Source organism: Zophobas morio, unplaced genomic scaffold (assembly GCF_036711695.1).
Source record: "Zophobas morio isolate AGI-343-1 ecotype UQ-CSIRO unplaced genomic scaffold, CSIRO_AGI_Zmor_V1 ptg000025l, whole genome shotgun sequence".
NCBI lineage: Eukaryota > Metazoa > Arthropoda > Insecta > Coleoptera > Tenebrionidae > Zophobas > Zophobas morio.
The window spans coordinates 901022-918646 of NW_026972130.1; the positions used below are offsets into that span (position 1 = coordinate 901022).

Sequence of the window (17625 nt, forward strand, 5' to 3'; positions counted from 1 at the left end):
GGTGAGCCTCCGTCCATGCTTTCCGGTTTTTTACACCCTCGGGGACGATCGGAAGACGTTTTCTCGTCAAAAAACGCCTCCGAAAGAGGCAAGGTACGGTCAAAATCGTCACCGCTTCGAAGCGACTCTTCCGATTTCGACGATCTCCTGGGGCACGGGGGGCTCCTTCGACGTAGATCGTCGAACGAAAACGACGGAACGGACTTTCGGCCGTCCTCCGGTGGCGGTCTCGTCTCTGTACGAGGATGGGAACATTAAAAATTTCCATGTCGAAGCCGCGACGAGATGATTCGGTCTCGTCGTTTCCTCGTACCTCGAAACGACGAGGAAATTCGGATTTTTTTTATTTTTTTCCGTACGAGATCGATCGACGATCGAAATTGCACGTCTGACGAAAATTTCCTTGCGGATTTTTCCAAAAGTTTCTTCGTTTCGAGTGTCGTTTTCGAGCCGGGACCGAGCGCGGAAACCCGCAGCACCGCACCGACGGCGAACGAAAATTCTTTCTTCGATTCACGTACGATACGTTTTCTGTCTTTCCTGTGGCCGCTTTTCATAGTTTTATTTTCTTTTTTTTTTTTCCTTCTTCTTTCGAAGATCTGAAAGACTGTACATTCTATGGAGTTTATTTAATCTATTATTGTTTACAGACGAACGAACTTCGAACTATTTTAACATCTTTCAACTATTATTTTTTAATTCAATTCACTTACACTATTATATTATCAAGGCAAGTGTTTTTCAAAGCATTCGAACCATCGAGATACGGCGAATTTATGACGGCGGTTGTTTGTAAAATATTGCAAATGCTGCTTTTTGGGTTATATTTATATATATGTTGTCCAGGACTTGTTTTTTACGTATATTTACGATTACATTCACACACAGGTGGCCAGGTGGCGGTAGGGGTAATTAATCCGGCGGACGAAGATGGTTTATGGTTTGTTTTTACCTACGTCCGCCGTGATTGTGCCTTATGTGCCTGGTTCGTCTCTTTGTCGGTCTTGTCGTCCTTTCCCTATCCTGTCGGTGGCATTCGTCTGTTAGTTGTACGTGCGTGATGTGCTTGTTTGTTTGTTTGGTATTTTGTGTTGCAGACCGCTGCGCTGTGCTGCGCTCCTCGATCTTCGATGTTCGTTCGTCGGATCTTGGCACTTTTGCTTCGACGTTTCGACTTCTCGGATCCATTTCTACTGATTTTTTACCCTTATCATCAGGCAACGGCCATACCACGTTGATAGCACCGGTTCTCGTCCGATCACCGAAGTTAAGCAACGTCGGGCGCGGTCAGTACTTGGATGGGTGACCGCTTGGGAACACCGCGTGCCGTTGTCTTCTTCTTTTTGTTAAACTTTAGTTTTTAGTAAAAAAACGATGTGTTTATTATAAGTAGTATGTCATAAGTTAAGCTAGTTTTTAATTTAGAATTTAAGTTAGTCGCTAAGATTTTCCACTCGCGTCCTTCGACTCGAAATTTTCAAACACTCCGCTCCCTTCTCCCGACCGATTTTTTGTTTTTGTTTTGCCCTATCGCGAACACCCCCCTTATTCTTTTTTTTTTTTTTTTTTTTTTTTTTAAGTCCAAAAAAAAATTTACAAGTCCAGATCAGATCGAGGTGTCGCGTAACGACACTCTACTAGGTTTATAAAATAATGGATATTTATGTCTGCGACGATAAAATAAAATTTAAAGCACGACGAGAACTTATAAACGAACGCCGTACATGGACAACGAGATCAGAATCATTCAGGAAGACTCGAAAAGAAACGAATCGATGATTAAATATCTTTTAATTTGAAATTTATTCACGCTCGATCGTGAAAATGCAAAAAAACGGCCGTTTTGTTAGGAACATGCGTTATTTATCGTACGCGAGTTCCTCGAACAGACGGCCAGTATAGATTTGCATCAGTTTCGTAATTCTAGTATTAAAATAATGATAAAAAACGCGACCGTTTTCTTCTCGATCTTATGATTTCCTGATAAAATCGATCGTAGAGAGCACAGCGCTTCGTTATGAAGAAATAAATAATATAAATTCCTTCTTGCGGCGGGGGGAAAAAAAGAAAGAAAAAAAAAACAAGTACGTTCCCGTGACCTGACTTATTTACATATCGTATAAAAATCGATCGATAAAAATATATCGCTGTTTTTTAACATAGTTTCATTTCGAAAACCTCTAACCGAAATCGATCGTACGTACGTACGACGCGGACGGAATTTAAACATCGCACACCCCGAAACGAAAAGTATCATTTTATTCGTTCATTTAATAATCGAATAATAATAAAGGGGAAAGAAACATTCTCGAGGTTCGTTAATCTCTTATTTGTAAGGAATGCGATTTGTGGTTCTGAAAAGAACCGATTTGTTTGTTGTTGTTGTTGTTTTTTTTTTTTTTCCGGAAAGATGGACGACGGACGACGACAGAAATGATAACAAAATCATTCTACTTGGAGCTGGTGTACTTGGTGACGGCTTTGGTACCTTCGGAGACGGCGTGCTTGGCCAATTCACCGGGCAAGAGGAGACGTACGGCGGTCTGAATCTCCCTGCTGGTGATGGTCGAACGTTTGTTGTAGTGGGCGAGGCGGGAAGCTTCGGCGGCGATACGTTCGAAGATGTCGTTCACGAAACTGTTCATGATGGACATCGCCTTGCTCGAGATACCGGTGTCGGGATGTACTTGTTTCAACACCTTGTAGATGTAGATAGCGTAGCTCTCCTTCCTCCTGCGCTTCTTCTTCTTGTCGCTCTTCGAAATGTTCTTTTGGGCCTTTCCGGCCTTCTTGGCGGCTTTACCGCTAGTCTTGGGTGGCATCTTCGAATATTCGATAAGAGTTTAACAGAACAGAACAGAACGCAACGCTACGCTCGGTTCTCGACGAACGAATAAAAATATCACTTTTTTTTTTTTTTTTTTTTTTTTTTTTGGTGGAGGGGAAATGTCTACGCAGACCACCGTAATGGTTCTTGGCCTCTTCTGCGGCCTACGGTGGTACTGGGGGAATGGTTACCGCCCTAAAACCCCTCCTTCTTCTGCTCGGGTACCAGGACATTGTCCCTTACACCCACAACGCGCATCCCGGTAGACACAGCGGGAGCTGCGCTACCGAGCTCGGTTGAGCTATTGATTGCCTAGGAGTTGGCCCCCATCGTCGGCTCTTCCTCGCGGTCCTGCGGCCGGTGGAGAGATCTGAAACAGAAAAATGCGCTATGCGCTGGCGTTAGATGTGCAACACCTTGGAGGCGATGCGGTCGGGAAGTTGGGAAGGCCGGGAAAGGCCGGTCGGTGGAGACGGCAGGTGGTGTTACTTGCCGATTCGGTCTTCAAGCAGCGCCCTACGGGGCCGCTTGCGACTGGGGGGGGCTTCCTCGTCGAACTCGTAGTCGACGGCTTCTCGCACCAGGGGGTTGGGGTGCTCTTCAGCTTTCCTGAAGGCTCGGAGGGCGACTTCGTGCAGGAACTCCTTCAGCGGCGGGAGGTTGGCCTCTCGGAGCAGTTGGGCGTTTCTGACGAACCATGGGGCTTTGAAAACCTGTCGGAGAATTTTCGTCTGGATGACTTCCAGACGGTGGAACTGGGTTTTGGAGGGTTCATAGCTCCAGGCCACTGAAGCATAGGACATGGTGGGGCGGATGATGGCGCGATACAGCAACAACTTGTTCCTGATCGACACCTTACTGCGCCTTCCGATCAGCGCAGACAACGAACCCTTTATCTTGTTCGTATTGGCCACGATGTAGTCAATATGAGGGATAAAGGACAGCCGTTTGTCGACGATGACACCTAGGTATTTTGCTTGGCTCCGCCAAGGGATGACCCGGTTAAACATCGTGACGTTTCCTTCAGGCCCAATACGTCTTTTCGAGATAAGAAGCGCAGTGCTCTTTTCTGGATTGACTGTAATGAGCCATCGTTTGCACCACTCCTCCAGCGCATCCACGGCCTCCTGTAAGTAGGAGGTTACGAGGTGCGGCATTTTGGAGCGCGTAAGGATAGCCGTGTCGTCCGCGTAGATCGCAAGGCTAGTTCGGGGGAGTTTGGGTATGTCCGCGGTGAAAACCGCGTACAGGAGCGGGGAAAGCGCCGAGCCCTGGGGGACTCCTGCGCTAATTGGATGCTCCGCAGATAAAGCGTGCCCAATGCGTGCTTTAAACGTGCGGGAATCCAGGAAAGATTGGATGAGCTGCACCATCGCCAACGGCACGCCTGCTTGGTGAAGCTTGTAAACAAGTCCATCATGCCAGACGGTGTCGAAAGCCTTCGCAACGTCGAGGAACACCGCGCCAGTCAATTGTTTCCATTCAATTGATTTTGCGGCGAATTCGACTACTCGGAGGAGTTGTTCGGAGGTTGAGTGTTGGGGGCGAAAACCGAACTGTTCATCGGGGACTACGCCTCGTTCGTTGACGAACTCAGCTAGCCGTTTCCGAATCACACGTTCAGCGATCTTCCCCACGGACGATAGGAGACTGATGGGTCGATGATTTTCCGGGAAAATGTGATTTTTCCCCGGTTTCGGGATGAAAATGACGTGGGCTTCTTTCCACCTAGCTGGAAAAAGACGGAATTTAAACATTGCATTAATTATACCTGCTAGTGCGACGATGGCTTCGTCGGAGAGGTTCTTCAATGCTTTGTTCGGGATGCCATCTGGGCCTGGGGCTTTCCTGGGTTTGAGGAGTCGGATGATTTCGCGGATTTCGTCGGGATGGACTTCGCGGATCTGGTCGTCTTCGTCGGGTTCTGCCATTCGAATTTCTTCGACGGTTTCCTCGACGAGGTCCAGGTGCTCGTCATCTGCATCAGGGTCGATGTTCGTCTGGCATTGGTTCTCCAGACTGTGAGCGAAGGCGGCGGCTTTGTCCTCTTCTGTGAAGACGATGCCGTTGTTCGCGCTGTGGATCGGTGGAAGTGGCCGCTTGTCGCTTCTCAGCGCATTGGCCATTTTCCAGGTCGATCCGTCCACGGTGTTCAGGGATTCTAGTCGTTGTTCCCACTGCTCGTTCCTAAGATTGAGCAGTGCTCGCCGGACTTCCCATTGGAGGCGGTTCGCTGCAGTCCGGTCGTCCTGTTCTCCAGTTCGTCGTGCTGTTCGTCTGGCTCTGTTCTTTTCCCTGATGAGATTCGCGATACGCTGTGGTATCGCGGGCCGTTTGAATGGCCGCACAGGGCGTCGAATTGAGGTCGCGTCGATGGAGGCTCGGATACGATTTTCGTAGTCCAGGGTTGCTCTTTCGACTTGCTCGCTGTCCTGGAAATTCGTTACAAACTCACCAAAGTTGCCCTTGATATGTTCGGCGAATTTCGTCCAGTCCGTGGTCGTGATTATGTTGGCCGCGGGATCGTTGGGTTCGTTCCCGATGCGCATAATCACCGGGAGGTGGTCGGAGTGGAGCTCGTCGACGACGTTGACGTCCACTTCGTGTCGGAGATTCTTGACGAGGGCAATGTCCAAGACATCACCTGGTGCATCTGGTCGGGCTCGGTGGTAGAACGTCGGTTCCTCGGTGGAGATGACGTCTACTTCCGCGGTGTTATGGAGGAAGGTTAGGAGACGCCTTCCGTTCGCGTTGTTCTGGCGGCTGTGCCAGTCCGAATGCTTGGCGTTGAAATCGCCAGCTGCGATGGTGGCCTCTTCGCCTGCGACGAGGTCAGCGATGTCTTCAACCTGGAGCGTGTTGGAGTTGTTGTAACAAGCGATTAGGCGCAGAGGCCCTCTCGCAGTCACAACGGTTACCGCCGTCGCTTCTAGTTGTCGGAGATCGGGGACGTAAGAAGAAGAGTGTTTAATCTCTTTTCTTACGTAGATGGCCGTTCCTCTCCCGTTTCCGTCCCGTCGTTCCGTTCGGTGCAAGGTGTAACCCGGCATCTTGGGATCTCGGGAGTCCCACAGGAGGTTCGTCTCGTTGACGAGGATGGCATCGAGCTGGTGGTCTTCCATGAACTCTTCGAGTTCATAACGCCCGCTCCGGAGTCCATTGGCATTCCAGAAGGCGATCTGTAATGAATTTACAATTAGTGGCGTACTACCCATCTAATTTTTAAAAAGGAGGGGAAGGAATGCCGCCATTTTCTCCGCCATGGACTGCGAGTCCTTGGCGGCGGCGATGGCGGTCATCAGTTGGGTCTTCTGGAGCTGCAGGTCGGCCTGTTGGCGAGCCGTGAGGGCGACCTTCTTGGGAACGGGAGCGGGTTTGGGTTTTGGGGTGGCCTTGGGGAGGGCACCGCGTTTGGGGGCGGCGGTCCTGGGGGCGGTCGTCTTGGACGATGTGGGAGGCTTCTTGGAAGCCTTCTGTTGCTGCGATTTGGGGAACTTGGGACACCCCTTGTAGCTGGCCGGGTGTGGCCCGCTACAATTCGCGCATTTCGCGGGCTGCCTGCGTTGCTTCTCGCAGTCGCTGGTCTGGTGATCGGCGCCGCACTTGACGCAACGGTGTTCGGCCCTGCAGTTCCGCTGGGAGTGGTGGAACCGCTGGCAGCGGTGGCACTGGGCAGCATCCTTCCTCTTATGGGGCTTCTCCACCTTGACGGAGAGGCCGCAAAGTGTCTTCACCTCGAAAACTTCGGCCTTCTTGGCCATAGGCATCTCGGCGAGGACGAGGGGCATCGGGCGGTCGTTTCGGCTCATCCGACTGACCTGAATTGGTTGGAGACCCAGAGACTCCAGGTCTTCCAACACCTCCTGGCTGGCAACTCCTACGGCGATGCCGCGGATGACTACGCGGAGAGTTTTCTCCTCCGGGAGCGTGAAGGTGTGATACTGCACCTTCATGTTGTCCAGAAGTCTTACCAGGCTTCTGAAGTCGCTCACCTCGACCGGCTGAATGCGCACCCCTTCCGGGGTGGATTTCGCCTTCGAATACCGGATGGAGTTATCCGTCATCCGACGCGAAACTTCTGACCATCTCTGGCCGTCCCGCAGGATTATGGGCGGAATCCTGCTTTTCGGGGTGGTTGGGGGACGTGGTGTCACCACGGGGACCTCCGTCTCCATGGTCTCCTCCTGGGGCTCGGGCCGGGGCTCGGCGGGGGTCTCGTCGACGACCGGGGTGGTCTCGGCGGTGGTGGCGGGCTTGGCCCTGGCGGTGTCCCGGCTTGGGCCTGCCGGGGGCTGGGGCTGGGGCTTCTTTTGCTGCTTGGCAGCATGGGGGGCTGTCTGGGGCTTGGCATTTTTCTGCTGCTTCTTGCCAGCAGCAGATGGGGCTGGCTTCTCCGTGGCCGCGGGCTTGGCTGGTGGCTTGGGCATCACGGTCGGGGGCGGAGACGCAATTTTCGGCTTTTTGGCCGAAGTGGAAGGCGTGGGGGCTTGCTCCTCGCCGCTAAGGGCGGAGAACATATTGCCAGTCGTGAAGACTGGCTGGGGGGTGGGGGTGGCTGGCCTCTTTGCGCCAGCTCTGCCGGGGGGGACTTCCTCGAAAGGGGACTCCAGGGGGGCCTCTGCGGACGTGACCTCCATGGCTACTTCCACATCGGAGTCTTCTTCTTCTTCTTCTGTGGAGGTCGGTGGGGGGCTGTAGAACTCCTCTACGACCCTCTCGATCCTCGCAATTCTCTTGGCATGCTTCTTCTGGGCAGCCTCCATCCTGGACACGATGGCCAAGATCCTGGCCAGCATGGATTCGTGTGGGGCCCCTGCCTGCGCCATGGTGGCACTGACAGAGCCTGGGACGTGTTGTGGTTGCGAAATTATTTGTGCCACATCGACCACTAATCGCTTTGAAAAAAGCAGCGTAGCCGATGGAAAACGTTGCGAAACGTTGCACAAGGGATGCTAGCGATAGCGCGCTGAAAAGCACAGTAACGCAGCGAACTCGGTGAACTTCACTGGAGCGTTGGGTCACAGCACGACGGCAGATTCACAAAAGCAAAAAATATGCAAAAGCAAACCCACCACCGGAACAGACAACCTTCCTCTCCAACTGACGACTCACGACGATGTGAACGATAAAAATATCACCCCGCGTGCGACTACTTTTATAACGGACCGTCTACCGACTCAGGCCACGCCCATTCGTCCTAGCCTTCCTATGCGCCGAACTGAACCGACCGCACGGAGGGTATAAAGCCTAAGCCGCGACCGCCGGTCCGATACATAACCGAATAACGCAGCAGTCGATTACGTGTGTCGTCGCCGCTCGTCGCTCGCTCTTCTTGTTTATATTTCGTTTTTCGCAAGAAAATTAAAGAAAATGTCAGGACGTGGAAAGGGAGGAAAAGTCAAGGGAAAGGCGAAGTCCCGTTCGAGCCGTGCCGGTCTTCAGTTCCCCGTCGGCAGGATCCATCGTCTCCTCCGTAAAGGAAACTACGCCGAACGCGTCGGTGCCGGAGCTCCCGTCTACCTCGCCGCCGTCATGGAATATCTGGCCGCCGAAGTTCTCGAGTTGGCAGGAAACGCCGCCAGAGACAACAAGAAGACCAGGATCATTCCCAGACATTTGCAGTTGGCGATCAGGAACGACGAAGAGTTGAACAAGCTCCTTTCCGGAGTGACGATCGCCCAAGGCGGCGTTCTGCCCAACATCCAGGCGGTCCTCTTGCCCAAGAAGACCGAAAAGAAGCCTTAAACTCTTTTCATTTTTTTTAAAGAAACGGACCGGACGGACGACCGCTTTACCGAGAAAAAAAAAGAAAAACAACAACCCACATCATCGGCCCTTCTCAGGGCCACTAATTTTTTTCAAACGATTAAATGCTCGCAAACTTATCTTAATGGAAAACAAACAAAAAAAAATAATAGAAAGAAAGAAAAGTACTTTATATGACACGATATCGTTTTTCGATTCGAAAACGTTAATTTTTTTCTTATTGTTCGTTCATTTTTAAGCTTTCTCTCTGTCACTTCTCGTGAATTTTACTGCAAACGTTTAAAAATACGTGATTTTAATTTAATTTTTTTCCTTTTTCCATTTTATATCGTCATTATTATTTCTTTAAAAAAAACCAACACAACCAACCATTCATTCATTCATTCATTCATTCATTCATTATTTATTCTCGACATATAGTAAGCGAAATTTTTTATTCGTTAGAAAAATTTTGTGGTTCTGAAAAGAACCGTTTTTTTTTTTTTCTCCGATCTCGTTTGTTGTCGTGGCGTATATACGGAAAAGTCAAAGAATCAAAATCAGCGACGATTAAATTTCTTGCTATTGCAAAAAATTAACCGCCGAAACCGTAGAGGGTGCGTCCTTGACGTTTCAAAGCGTAGACGACGTCCATGGCGGTGACGGTCTTACGTTTGGCGTGTTCGGTGTAGGTGACGGCGTCACGGATCACGTTCTCGAGGAACACCTTGAGGACGCCTCTGGTTTCTTCGTAGATCAACCCGGAGATACGTTTCACACCGCCGCGACGGGCCAATCTTCTGATGGCCGGTTTCGTTATGCCCTGGATGTTGTCGCGCAGGACTTTGCGATGACGTTTCGCGCCACCTTTTCCCAAGCCTTTGCCTCCTTTTCCTCTACCGGTCATCTTGGAATATCTTCGAAGAAGCTTGCGAGCGACGTGGATTCAGAACGGTGTTCGTAAGGGAACTGCGAAAATTACGAAATTCGGCGTCGTTTTATAACGTTTCCGAGCTACGCCCATTTCTGGTCCCGCTCGACCAATAGACACGCGCAGAGAGCGACTTTGTAGCGGTGAACGTTATATAAGGTTCGCCGCGAGCCCGTCGGCCGTTATTTCCAGTCAACGTGTTCGTAACGTCCGTCTGCTGCGTGTTCGTTCGTCGATCGATTTTAATCTTTCGCTTATTTTTTCGAAATGGCAAGAACAAAACAGACCGCTCGTAAATCTACGGGAGGAAAAGCCCCCAGAAAACAGCTCGCCACTAAGGCCGCGAGAAAAAGCGCACCGGCGACCGGCGGCGTCAAGAAACCCCATCGTTACAGGCCCGGAACCGTCGCTCTCCGAGAGATCCGTCGTTATCAGAAGAGCACCGAACTTTTGATCCGCAAACTGCCCTTCCAACGTCTCGTCAGGGAGATCGCCCAGGACTTCAAGACCGACTTGCGTTTCCAGAGTTCCGCCGTGATGGCTCTCCAGGAAGCTAGCGAAGCTTACCTCGTCGGTCTCTTCGAAGATACCAACTTGTGCGCCATCCACGCCAAACGCGTCACCATCATGCCCAAAGACATCCAGCTGGCGAGACGCATTCGCGGAGAAAGAGCTTAAAAAAAAAAAATCGACCGACCATCAATCACACCGTCATCTCTCAACTGTCAGTTCTCTTTTCGAAAGAGACAAAAAAATCGGTTCTTTTCAGAACCTCAATATTTTTCCTAACGAATAAAAAATTAAGCAACTTTTTCGAGAATCGAATCGTTCGAAAACTTAAATAAAAGATAAAAAATTTAAATTAAGGCATGCAAATTCATTCATTCATTCAAATCAATCTTATCAATCATTTATTTATTTCTTTCTTTCTTTCTTTCTTTCATTCATTATTCGATTTATATGGTCGAGCGAAAATTTTAATTCGTTTGAAAAAAATTTGTGGCCCTGAAAAGGGCCATTTATGCGTGCCCCTTCGTCGATATGTACGATCGGAGCACCGCCGGGAAACAACAACAACGACGTCGTCGTCATCATCTTCTTCGAACGCTCACTTTTTTCTTTTCGGAGAAGCGGCTTTCTTCGCTTTGGCGGAGACGGCCTTGGTGGACTTGGGTTTCGGAGCTTTCGGTTTCTTCGTGGGTCCGGCCTTGTTAGATCTTTTCGCTTTCGAAGGAGATTTCGCCTTCGACGCCGCTCTGGCGGCAGCGGCGGCGGCGGCCTTCTTCTCTGCGGCGGAGGCGCTGGCAGCGGCGGCGGCGGCCTTCTTCGCTTTGGCCACGGAAGCGGTCTTCTTTTCGGCGGCGGCCTTTTTCGCTTTCGGCGCGGTCTTCTTCGAAACCTTAGAAGCCGCCTTCTCGCCGGCGGCGGCGGCGGCGGCTCCGGCGGAAGCGCGTTTTCCCGCGCCTATCGCGGCTTTCTTCGTCCTGCCGGCGCCGGATTTCCTCTTCCTTTCGGCGGCGGAGGCGGCGGCTTTGGCACCGCCGGCGGTCGTGGAGGCCAACTTGAAAGAACCGGAAGCACCTTTGCCTTTCGTCTGGACGAGGGAACCGGAAGCGACGGCGCCTTTCAGGTATTTCTTGATGAACGGAGCAACTTTTTCGGCGTCGACCTTGTAGTTGGCGGCGACGAATTTTTTGATGGCCTGGAGGGACGATCCGCCGCGTTCTTTCAAACCTTTGATGGCGTTGGTCACCATCTCCGAAGTCGGCGGATGGGAAGGTTTGCTCCTGGGATTCTTCGCTTTCTTTTCCTTCTTGGCGTGAGGCGTTCCGGCGGAGGAGGCGGCGGCCGAAGCTGTCACCGCGGCGGAAGCTGTTTGATTTTCTACGTCTGCCATTTTACCGAACAACTGATTGTTTTTGTTATTAAAAAAAGTCGATGGTTATCGGTCGCACGATCGAATTTGAATAGTGGCGAAAACGACGTCTAAGTGTCCCCGACGTAAACCAAGCGGACTGTAAACTAAACGCGCGACTTTGACGGAATTCGCTCGAAATCGGCGGCCTCGCGCTCGACTTTCGGGTGATGACATCGTTCTCTTTTCGCCGTCACCACCGCCTCCTTGTCGTTAGACGGACGAAACACGGCCTCAGACCTTCCTCGACGTTTATTCGAGTATTTTTCGACGAAGCGGGAATCGGCGAATCGGCAGGGCGTCCGTCCGGACGCTCGCTCGAAGAAGACCTTGTCAAAAGTCGAACAACGTACCGAAGGTGGACGTCGACGCTCCGACGTCCGTCGTCGCCGCCACCGTGACGACGCTTCGACGAGGTGAGCCTCCGTCCATGCTTTCCGGTTTTTTACACCCTCGGGGACGATCGGAAGACGTTTTCTCGTCAAAAAACGCCTCCGAAAGAGGCAAGGTACGGTCAAAATCGTCACCGCTTCGAAGCGACTCTTCCGATTTCGACGATCTCCTGGGGCACGGGGGGCTCCTTCGACGTAGATCGTCGAACGAAAACGACGGAACGGACTTTCGGCCGTCCTCCGGTGGCGGTCTCGTCTCTGTACGAGGATGGGAACATTAAAAATTTCCATGTCGAAGCCGCGACGAGATGATTCGGTCTCGTCGTTTCCTCGTACCTCGAAACGACGAGGAAATTCGGATTTTTTTTATTTTTTTCCGTACGAGATCGATCGACGATCGAAATTGCACGTCTGACGAAAATTTCCTTGCGGATTTTTCCAAAAGTTTCTTCGTTTCGAGTGTCGTTTTCGAGCCGGGACCGAGCGCGGAAACCCGCAGCACCGCACCGACGGCGAACGAAAATTCTTTCTTCGATTCACGTACGATACGTTTTCTGTCTTTCCTGTGGCCGCTTTTCATAGTTTTATTTTCTTTTTTTTTTTTCCTTCTTCTTTCGAAGATCTGAAAGACTGTACATTCTATGGAGTTTATTTAATCTATTATTGTTTACAGACGAACGAACTTCGAACTATTTTAACATCTTTCAACTATTATTTTTTAATTCAATTCACTTACACTATTATATTATCAAGGCAAGTGTTTTTCAAAGCATTCGAACCATCGAGATACGGCGAATTTATGACGGCGGTTGTTTGTAAAATATTGCAAATGCTGCTTTTTGGGTTATATTTATATATATGTTGTCCAGGACTTGTTTTTTACGTATATTTACGATTACATTCACACACAGGTGGCCAGGTGGCGGTAGGGGTAATTAATCCGGCGGACGAAGATGGTTTATGGTTTGTTTTTACCTACGTCCGCCGTGATTGTGCCTTATGTGCCTGGTTCGTCTCTTTGTCGGTCTTGTCGTCCTTTCCCTATCCTGTCGGTGGCATTCGTCTGTTAGTTGTACGTGCGTGATGTGCTTGTTTGTTTGTTTGGTATTTTGTGTTGCAGACCGCTGCGCTGTGCTGCGCTCCTCGATCTTCGATGTTCGTTCGTCGGATCTTGGCACTTTTGCTTCGACGTTTCGACTTCTCGGATCCATTTCTACTGATTTTTTACCCTTATCATCAGGCAACGGCCATACCACGTTGATAGCACCGGTTCTCGTCCGATCACCGAAGTTAAGCAACGTCGGGCGCGGTCAGTACTTGGATGGGTGACCGCTTGGGAACACCGCGTGCCGTTGTCTTCTTCTTTTTGTTAAACTTTAGTTTTTAGTAAAAAAACGATGTGTTTATTATAAGTAGTATGTCATAAGTTAAGCTAGTTTTTAATTTAGAATTTAAGTTAGTCGCTAAGATTTTCCACTCGCGTCCTTCGACTCGAAATTTTCAAACACTCCGCTCCCTTCTCCCGACCGATTTTTTGTTTTTGTTTTGCCCTATCGCGAACACCCCCCTTATTCTTTTTTTTTTTTTTTTTTTTTTTTTTAAGTCCAAAAAAAAATTTACAAGTCCAGATCAGATCGAGGTGTCGCGTAACGACACTCTACTAGGTTTATAAAATAATGGATATTTATGTCTGCGACGATAAAATAAAATTTAAAGCACGACGAGAACTTATAAACGAACGCCGTACATGGACAACGAGATCAGAATCATTCAGGAAGACTCGAAAAGAAACGAATCGATGATTAAATATCTTTTAATTTGAAATTTATTCACGCTCGATCGTGAAAATGCAAAAAAACGGCCGTTTTGTTAGGAACATGCGTTATTTATCGTACGCGAGTTCCTCGAACAGACGGCCAGTATAGATTTGCATCAGTTTCGTAATTCTAGTATTAAAATAATGATAAAAAACGCGACCGTTTTCTTCTCGATCTTATGATTTCCTGATAAAATCGATCGTAGAGAGCACAGCGCTTCGTTATGAAGAAATAAATAATATAAATTCCTTCTTGCGGCGGGGGGAAAAAAAGAAAGAAAAAAAAAACAAGTACGTTCCCGTGACCTGACTTATTTACATATCGTATAAAAATCGATCGATAAAAATATATCGCTGTTTTTTAACATAGTTTCATTTCGAAAACCTCTAACCGAAATCGATCGTACGTACGTACGACGCGGACGGAATTTAAACATCGCACACCCCGAAACGAAAAGTATCATTTTATTCGTTCATTTAATAATCGAATAATAATAAAGGGGAAAGAAACATTCTCGAGGTTCGTTAATCTCTTATTTGTAAGGAATGCGATTTGTGGTTCTGAAAAGAACCGATTTGTTTGTTGTTGTTGTTGTTTTTTTTTTTTTTCCGGAAAGATGGACGACGGACGACGACAGAAATGATAACAAAATCATTCTACTTGGAGCTGGTGTACTTGGTGACGGCTTTGGTACCTTCGGAGACGGCGTGCTTGGCCAATTCACCGGGCAAGAGGAGACGTACGGCGGTCTGAATCTCCCTGCTGGTGATGGTCGAACGTTTGTTGTAGTGGGCGAGGCGGGAAGCTTCGGCGGCGATACGTTCGAAGATGTCGTTCACGAAACTGTTCATGATGGACATCGCCTTGCTCGAGATACCGGTGTCGGGATGTACTTGTTTCAACACCTTGTAGATGTAGATAGCGTAGCTCTCCTTCCTCCTGCGCTTCTTCTTCTTGTCGCTCTTCGAAATGTTCTTTTGGGCCTTTCCGGCCTTCTTGGCGGCTTTACCGCTAGTCTTGGGTGGCATCTTCGAATATTCGATAAGAGTTTAACAGAACAGAACAGAACGCAACGCTACGCTCGGTTCTCGACGAACGAATAAAAATATCACCCCGCGTGCGACTACTTTTATAACGGACCGTCTACCGACTCAGGCCACGCCCATTCGTCCTAGCCTTCCTATGCGCCGAACTGAACCGACCGCACGGAGGGTATAAAGCCTAAGCCGCGACCGCCGGTCCGATACATAACCGAATAACGCAGCAGTCGATTACGTGTGTCGTCGCCGCTCGTCGCTCGCTCTTCTTGTTTATATTTCGTTTTTCGCAAGAAAATTAAAGAAAATGTCAGGACGTGGAAAGGGAGGAAAAGTCAAGGGAAAGGCGAAGTCCCGTTCGAGCCGTGCCGGTCTTCAGTTCCCCGTCGGCAGGATCCATCGTCTCCTCCGTAAAGGAAACTACGCCGAACGCGTCGGTGCCGGAGCTCCCGTCTACCTCGCCGCCGTCATGGAATATCTGGCCGCCGAAGTTCTCGAGTTGGCAGGAAACGCCGCCAGAGACAACAAGAAGACCAGGATCATTCCCAGACATTTGCAGTTGGCGATCAGGAACGACGAAGAGTTGAACAAGCTCCTTTCCGGAGTGACGATCGCCCAAGGCGGCGTTCTGCCCAACATCCAGGCGGTCCTCTTGCCCAAGAAGACCGAAAAGAAGCCTTAAACTCTTTTCATTTTTTTTAAAGAAACGGACCGGACGGACGACCGCTTTACCGAGAAAAAAAAAGAAAAACAACAACCCACATCATCGGCCCTTCTCAGGGCCACTAATTTTTTTCAAACGATTAAATGCTCGCAAACTTATCTTAATGGAAAACAAACAAAAAAAAATAATAGAAAGAAAGAAAAGTACTTTATATGACACGATATCGTTTTTCGATTCGAAAACGTTAATTTTTTTCTTATTGTTCGTTCATTTTTAAGCTTTCTCTCTGTCACTTCTCGTGAATTTTACTGCAAACGTTTAAAAATACGTGATTTTAATTTAATTTTTTTCCTTTTTCCATTTTATATCGTCATTATTATTTCTTTAAAAAAAACCAACACAACCAACCATTCATTCATTCATTCATTCATTCATTCATTATTTATTCTCGACATATAGTAAGCGAAATTTTTTATTCGTTAGAAAAATTTTGTGGTTCTGAAAAGAACCGTTTTTTTTTTTTTCTCCGATCTCGTTTGTTGTCGTGGCGTATATACGGAAAAGTCAAAGAATCAAAATCAGCGACGATTAAATTTCTTGCTATTGCAAAAAATTAACCGCCGAAACCGTAGAGGGTGCGTCCTTGACGTTTCAAAGCGTAGACGACGTCCATGGCGGTGACGGTCTTACGTTTGGCGTGTTCGGTGTAGGTGACGGCGTCACGGATCACGTTCTCGAGGAACACCTTGAGGACGCCTCTGGTTTCTTCGTAGATCAACCCGGAGATACGTTTCACACCGCCGCGACGGGCCAATCTTCTGATGGCCGGTTTCGTTATGCCCTGGATGTTGTCGCGCAGGACTTTGCGATGACGTTTCGCGCCACCTTTTCCCAAGCCTTTGCCTCCTTTTCCTCTACCGGTCATCTTGGAATATCTTCGAAGAAGCTTGCGAGCGACGTGGATTCAGAACGGTGTTCGTAAGGGAACTGCGAAAATTACGAAATTCGGCGTCGTTTTATAACGTTTCCGAGCTACGCCCATTTCTGGTCCCGCTCGACCAATAGACACGCGCAGAGAGCGACTTTGTAGCGGTGAACGTTATATAAGGTTCGCCGCGAGCCCGTCGGCCATTCTCGATCTACGCATCGACCCGGCAACATGTCGGACCGAACGCTCCGATCACGCCGTCCCAGCTCGTCTGCGACGAACACATCGACCAAGAAGAAGCCGAAAGAAAACCAGCCCAGGACCCAGGACACATCATCAAACGGTGAGTCAAATCCAGATTTATCAAATTCTCCCGCACGAAATTCACCAACCCCAACAGAGTCAACCATGACTCACACCTCCACTTCCGCTGCCTCCTCCGCCGCCCGCTCCGCCGCCTCCTCCTCCGCCTCCGAGTCGTCTCAACTCCAGAAATTCAAATTCCATTTAAAAAACATCCCCCAAAACTTCGCCACTCAAAAAGCTTTCTATTCGCTTTTAGTTGTTCAGCTAAACGTGAAAAAGATCCAGACGTTAATCGTCAACCCAAACCGAACCGCTCTCCTAATCCTGAATGAGCAACCACCATCAAACCTGGCTCAACAACTCAAAACCGCAGTAAATGCGAACAACATCGAGCTAATTCCGCTCAACCAACCTCGAATGCCCCGCCCCCCCTCCGAAAGAAAACCCACAGTCTTCTCCATAGTAATCCGCTCCGTTGACCTCGGAACCAACGAAAACGACGTCAGCTCCGAGCTCCAGAGGCTCAACCTGAACTTCCGCCAAATCTGGCGCATCAAATCCATGAAAACAAATAAGTTCACAACTCTTATCAGAGTCACCTCCTCTGATACAATCACAATCGACACCCTCCTCAGCCAGGGAATAACCCTCTTCGGCCGCCACCACGAGTGCGAACGCTCGCACACCTCCGCTCCAACCCCAGTCCAATGCTCTCGCTGTTTTCAGCGAGGGCACGAAAACACCAGCTGCCCCAACCGTCCAATCTGCCCCACATGCCCCAACACCCACGCCCCCGGCAAATGCCCTTCCACCGACCCCCAATGCCCATTCTGCAAGGGTAACCACCCAGCGTGGTCCCTGAAGTGCCCCAATTATAAGGACTTCGCCATCTCCGAAGACACCCCCATCGTGCCCATGCACATCATCGATCCCCCGGCAAATTTCGCCGACCCCACCGAATCTCCAGAAGAAGTCTCCTCCGCTGATCCAAGCATAACCCACCCCAGGCAATTGGTAGCCTACCTAACTCTCGTCCTGATGGACCTATTCCCACTCCAACGCC

At 49.4% G+C, this 17625-nt stretch overlaps 8 protein-coding genes and 2 non-coding genes across 10 annotated transcripts; 5 read left to right on the forward strand and 5 right to left on the reverse strand.

Moving 5' to 3' along the window:
- Positions 1-1216: 1216 nt before the first annotated feature.
- LOC135135974 (5S ribosomal RNA) lies at positions 1217-1335 on the forward strand. Its single transcript, XR_010281658.1, has one exon. It is a non-coding gene; the product is annotated as a 5S ribosomal RNA (ribosomal RNA).
- A 1115-nt stretch (positions 1336-2450) lies between these two features.
- LOC135135888 (histone H2B) lies at positions 2451-2822 on the reverse strand. Its single transcript, XM_064065008.1, has one exon. It carries the CDS (start codon positions 2820-2822, stop codon positions 2451-2453), a length of 372 nt encoding a protein of 123 aa, XP_063921078.1.
- A 5375-nt stretch (positions 2823-8197) lies between these two features.
- LOC135135889 (histone H2A) lies at positions 8198-8572 on the forward strand. The gene has a single exon (XM_064065009.1). The coding sequence runs from the start codon at positions 8198-8200 to the stop codon at positions 8570-8572; it is 375 nt and encodes a 124-aa protein (XP_063921079.1).
- A 595-nt stretch (positions 8573-9167) lies between these two features.
- Positions 9168-9479, reverse strand: LOC135135890 (histone H4). Its single transcript, XM_064065010.1, has one exon. The coding sequence runs from the start codon at positions 9477-9479 to the stop codon at positions 9168-9170; it is 312 nt and encodes a 103-aa protein (XP_063921080.1).
- A 291-nt stretch (positions 9480-9770) lies between these two features.
- On the forward strand, positions 9771-10181 carry LOC135135891 (histone H3). Its single transcript, XM_064065011.1, has one exon. It carries the CDS (start codon positions 9771-9773, stop codon positions 10179-10181), a length of 411 nt encoding a protein of 136 aa, XP_063921081.1.
- A 430-nt stretch (positions 10182-10611) lies between these two features.
- Positions 10612-11400, reverse strand: LOC135135892 (late histone H1-like). Its single transcript, XM_064065012.1, has one exon. The coding sequence runs from the start codon at positions 11398-11400 to the stop codon at positions 10612-10614; it is 789 nt and encodes a 262-aa protein (XP_063921082.1).
- A 1649-nt stretch (positions 11401-13049) lies between these two features.
- On the forward strand, positions 13050-13168 carry LOC135135975 (5S ribosomal RNA). Its single transcript, XR_010281659.1, has one exon. It is a non-coding gene; the product is annotated as a 5S ribosomal RNA (ribosomal RNA).
- A 1115-nt stretch (positions 13169-14283) lies between these two features.
- Positions 14284-14655, reverse strand: LOC135135893 (histone H2B). The gene has a single exon (XM_064065013.1). It carries the CDS (start codon positions 14653-14655, stop codon positions 14284-14286), a length of 372 nt encoding a protein of 123 aa, XP_063921083.1.
- Positions 14656-14971: 316 nt separating this feature from the next.
- LOC135135894 (histone H2A) lies at positions 14972-15346 on the forward strand. Its single transcript, XM_064065014.1, has one exon. The coding sequence runs from the start codon at positions 14972-14974 to the stop codon at positions 15344-15346; it is 375 nt and encodes a 124-aa protein (XP_063921084.1).
- A 595-nt stretch (positions 15347-15941) lies between these two features.
- On the reverse strand, positions 15942-16253 carry LOC135135895 (histone H4). Its single transcript, XM_064065015.1, has one exon. It carries the CDS (start codon positions 16251-16253, stop codon positions 15942-15944), a length of 312 nt encoding a protein of 103 aa, XP_063921085.1.
- Between the last annotated feature and the right edge of the window lie 1372 nt (positions 16254-17625).